The 2,132-nt window shown below is 39.0% G+C and overlaps 1 protein-coding gene across 1 annotated transcript; it reads right to left on the reverse strand.

The window, feature by feature from the left end:
* Positions 1 to 609, reverse strand: LOC146675662 (stonustoxin subunit beta-like). The gene has a single exon (XM_085400648.1). It carries the CDS (start codon positions 607 to 609, stop codon positions 1 to 3), a length of 609 nt encoding a protein of 202 aa, XP_085256774.1.
* Positions 610 to 2,132: the final 1,523 nt, after the last annotated feature.

Below are 2,132 nucleotides of genomic sequence, written 5' to 3' on the forward strand. Positions count from 1 at the left end.
CTAACTACACAGAGTCAATTCATACCTAAGTGTGCCAAAAAAGTCTGAAATACCCTTCATGAAACCAGTCGATGGATCCCAGAACCCAAATCCAGGATAAAGAGGTTCAGTGAATGTGGTGTGGAAGGTGTGGAGGTGGATCAGAGAGTCAGAGGAGACTCTGTAGAAGGACAGAGTGCCAGCAGGACAGTCCACACACACTGCTACTCTGTTAGAGACAGAGGAGGAGGAGGAGGAGGAGATGGGTGTTTGTCTGTTATTGTGCCACACAGAGGAATAATGATCAGAGCAGCAAAGACTCCAGGACTGATCATTTCCACCAAACACACACTCATCACTCCTTCCTTTCCTTTTGATTCCTCTGTAACTCACTGATATCCAAGCCTCTCTCGTCCACTCGACCTCCCAGTAACAGCGACCAGTCAGACCATCTCTACACAGCAGCTGTTCACAAACATCAAATCTGTCTGGATGATCAGGATGTGACTGAAGCTCCTCCACATGTGTCACCTTCCTGTTGTTGTCAGACAGTTGGAGCTTTGTGTTCACTGTGTTTGTGTCGATTGTGAGTTGACAGGAATCTAAGTTCAAAATACTTATTAAATACATACATCATTGATTTAATGCCAAATAATTTCATTTCCAACATTTACAATAAATTAATTAAAAATTTAATGATTTTTAAATAAATGTAATTAATCAATTAATAACACATTTAATTAATTATTTAAGAATCTATTTATTTAATTCATTTGGGCCCTTCTAGCCCTGCAGCTGTGCATGTGCTCACATATCCACTGGTATGTGTCCTACAGGTATTCTCACAGCAGTGCTGCTGAACATTAAATGACCAGCAGATGTCAGTTCTTCATAATAAGCAGTTAAACTTTGTGTGATCTGCCTTTGGGTGAAGCAACAAAGCCGGAAAAATTGGACACATTCACAGAGCTTTACCACACCATCACTAGACAACAATGGAATTATTTTAACTAAAAACAAATAATCAGAAAGTCTTCTGCCTGGTCTCGTACCTCTGTGTTTCTGTAACATGAATAATGAGCTGAAATTCTCCTCACGACACCACCGATCAGCTCGAAGGGCCCTCGAGTTTACCTGCATGCATCCTGTTCACCTGTCAGCTGTTTAACACCTGCTGCTTATTCAGCAAACACGCCCACATTACCTGGTGACAGTCACAGTTTAATGCGGGCCGCTGTTTGTCAATATAAAATAGTTTAGTTCCAATATTGTGCACATAATTTGCAAATGCACCATATTTTACAGACCATGAGGCTCACTGGATTATAAGGCGCATTAAGCGAAACAAAAATGTCGCATGAGTCAAACTTTACTCAGCTCATTCTTCTTGCTTCCTCCACTTCCGTACCATTGATTCATTCATGTTTAATTCTCTCACAGCTGCTTTATTCCCATGTTGGGAAGGGCGATGGACACTAAGATAACTACAGAATACTTTATAAGTGAACCTGATGCTTTAATCAGGATTTGGGCTATTTGCATTTAAATTAAATCAGTAATATAGTTCTGCCACTTATCTGCTCTAATGACTGGAAATCTGATATCCAGTCACCAGCACAGCTCACTCACTTACAGTCACTGACTTCACTGTTTTTGCTCCTGAGCAAATCAGTTTGTTTTAGATTAAAGTTGTTTCATAACTGCATCATTTTACTGAAGTTTAATGTGTCAGCGGAGCACATGTGGAACTGAACCATTCGCTTGTCTTAATTATCTGATGTTTATATGTGTTACACTTTTTTAATCTTTCATTTTAAATTGAAACTAACATTTAAAAACATTTGGTACAATGTGGAAAGAGGAAGAGTATTTCCAGCAGGAGCAGAAACGTCTGACTCAGCATGACGATGCTGTTGGTGGATACTGAAGAGCTCAGCCTGTCAAGACAGGATTAGGTTATCGTTTTCAAAAATGTTTATTCAATTATATTCTGAGGCCAGTTATCTGGTATAATCTTTGAAAGTCTATTAAAATAAAAATGAAATCAGATGTGTGGTCTTTTGGTTGTTTTTTTGTTCAATAAGCAGATGTTGGTGTTTCAGCAATGCAGTAACTTAAGTTTAAAAGGCTTGTTAGAAACTATGAAACACATC

This window comes from Rhamphochromis longiceps, linkage group LG3 (assembly GCF_057381845.1).
Source record: "Rhamphochromis longiceps isolate RC_006_pf linkage group LG3, R_longiceps_female_GT1.1, whole genome shotgun sequence".
Taxonomy (NCBI): domain Eukaryota; kingdom Metazoa; phylum Chordata; class Actinopteri; order Cichliformes; family Cichlidae; genus Rhamphochromis; species Rhamphochromis longiceps.

What these genes read in the sequence shown, in the direction of transcription:
- LOC146675662 (XM_085400648.1), bottom strand. Translation starts at nt 609, where the DNA reads ATGTATTTAATAAGTATTTTGAACTTAGATTCCTGTCAACTCACAATC.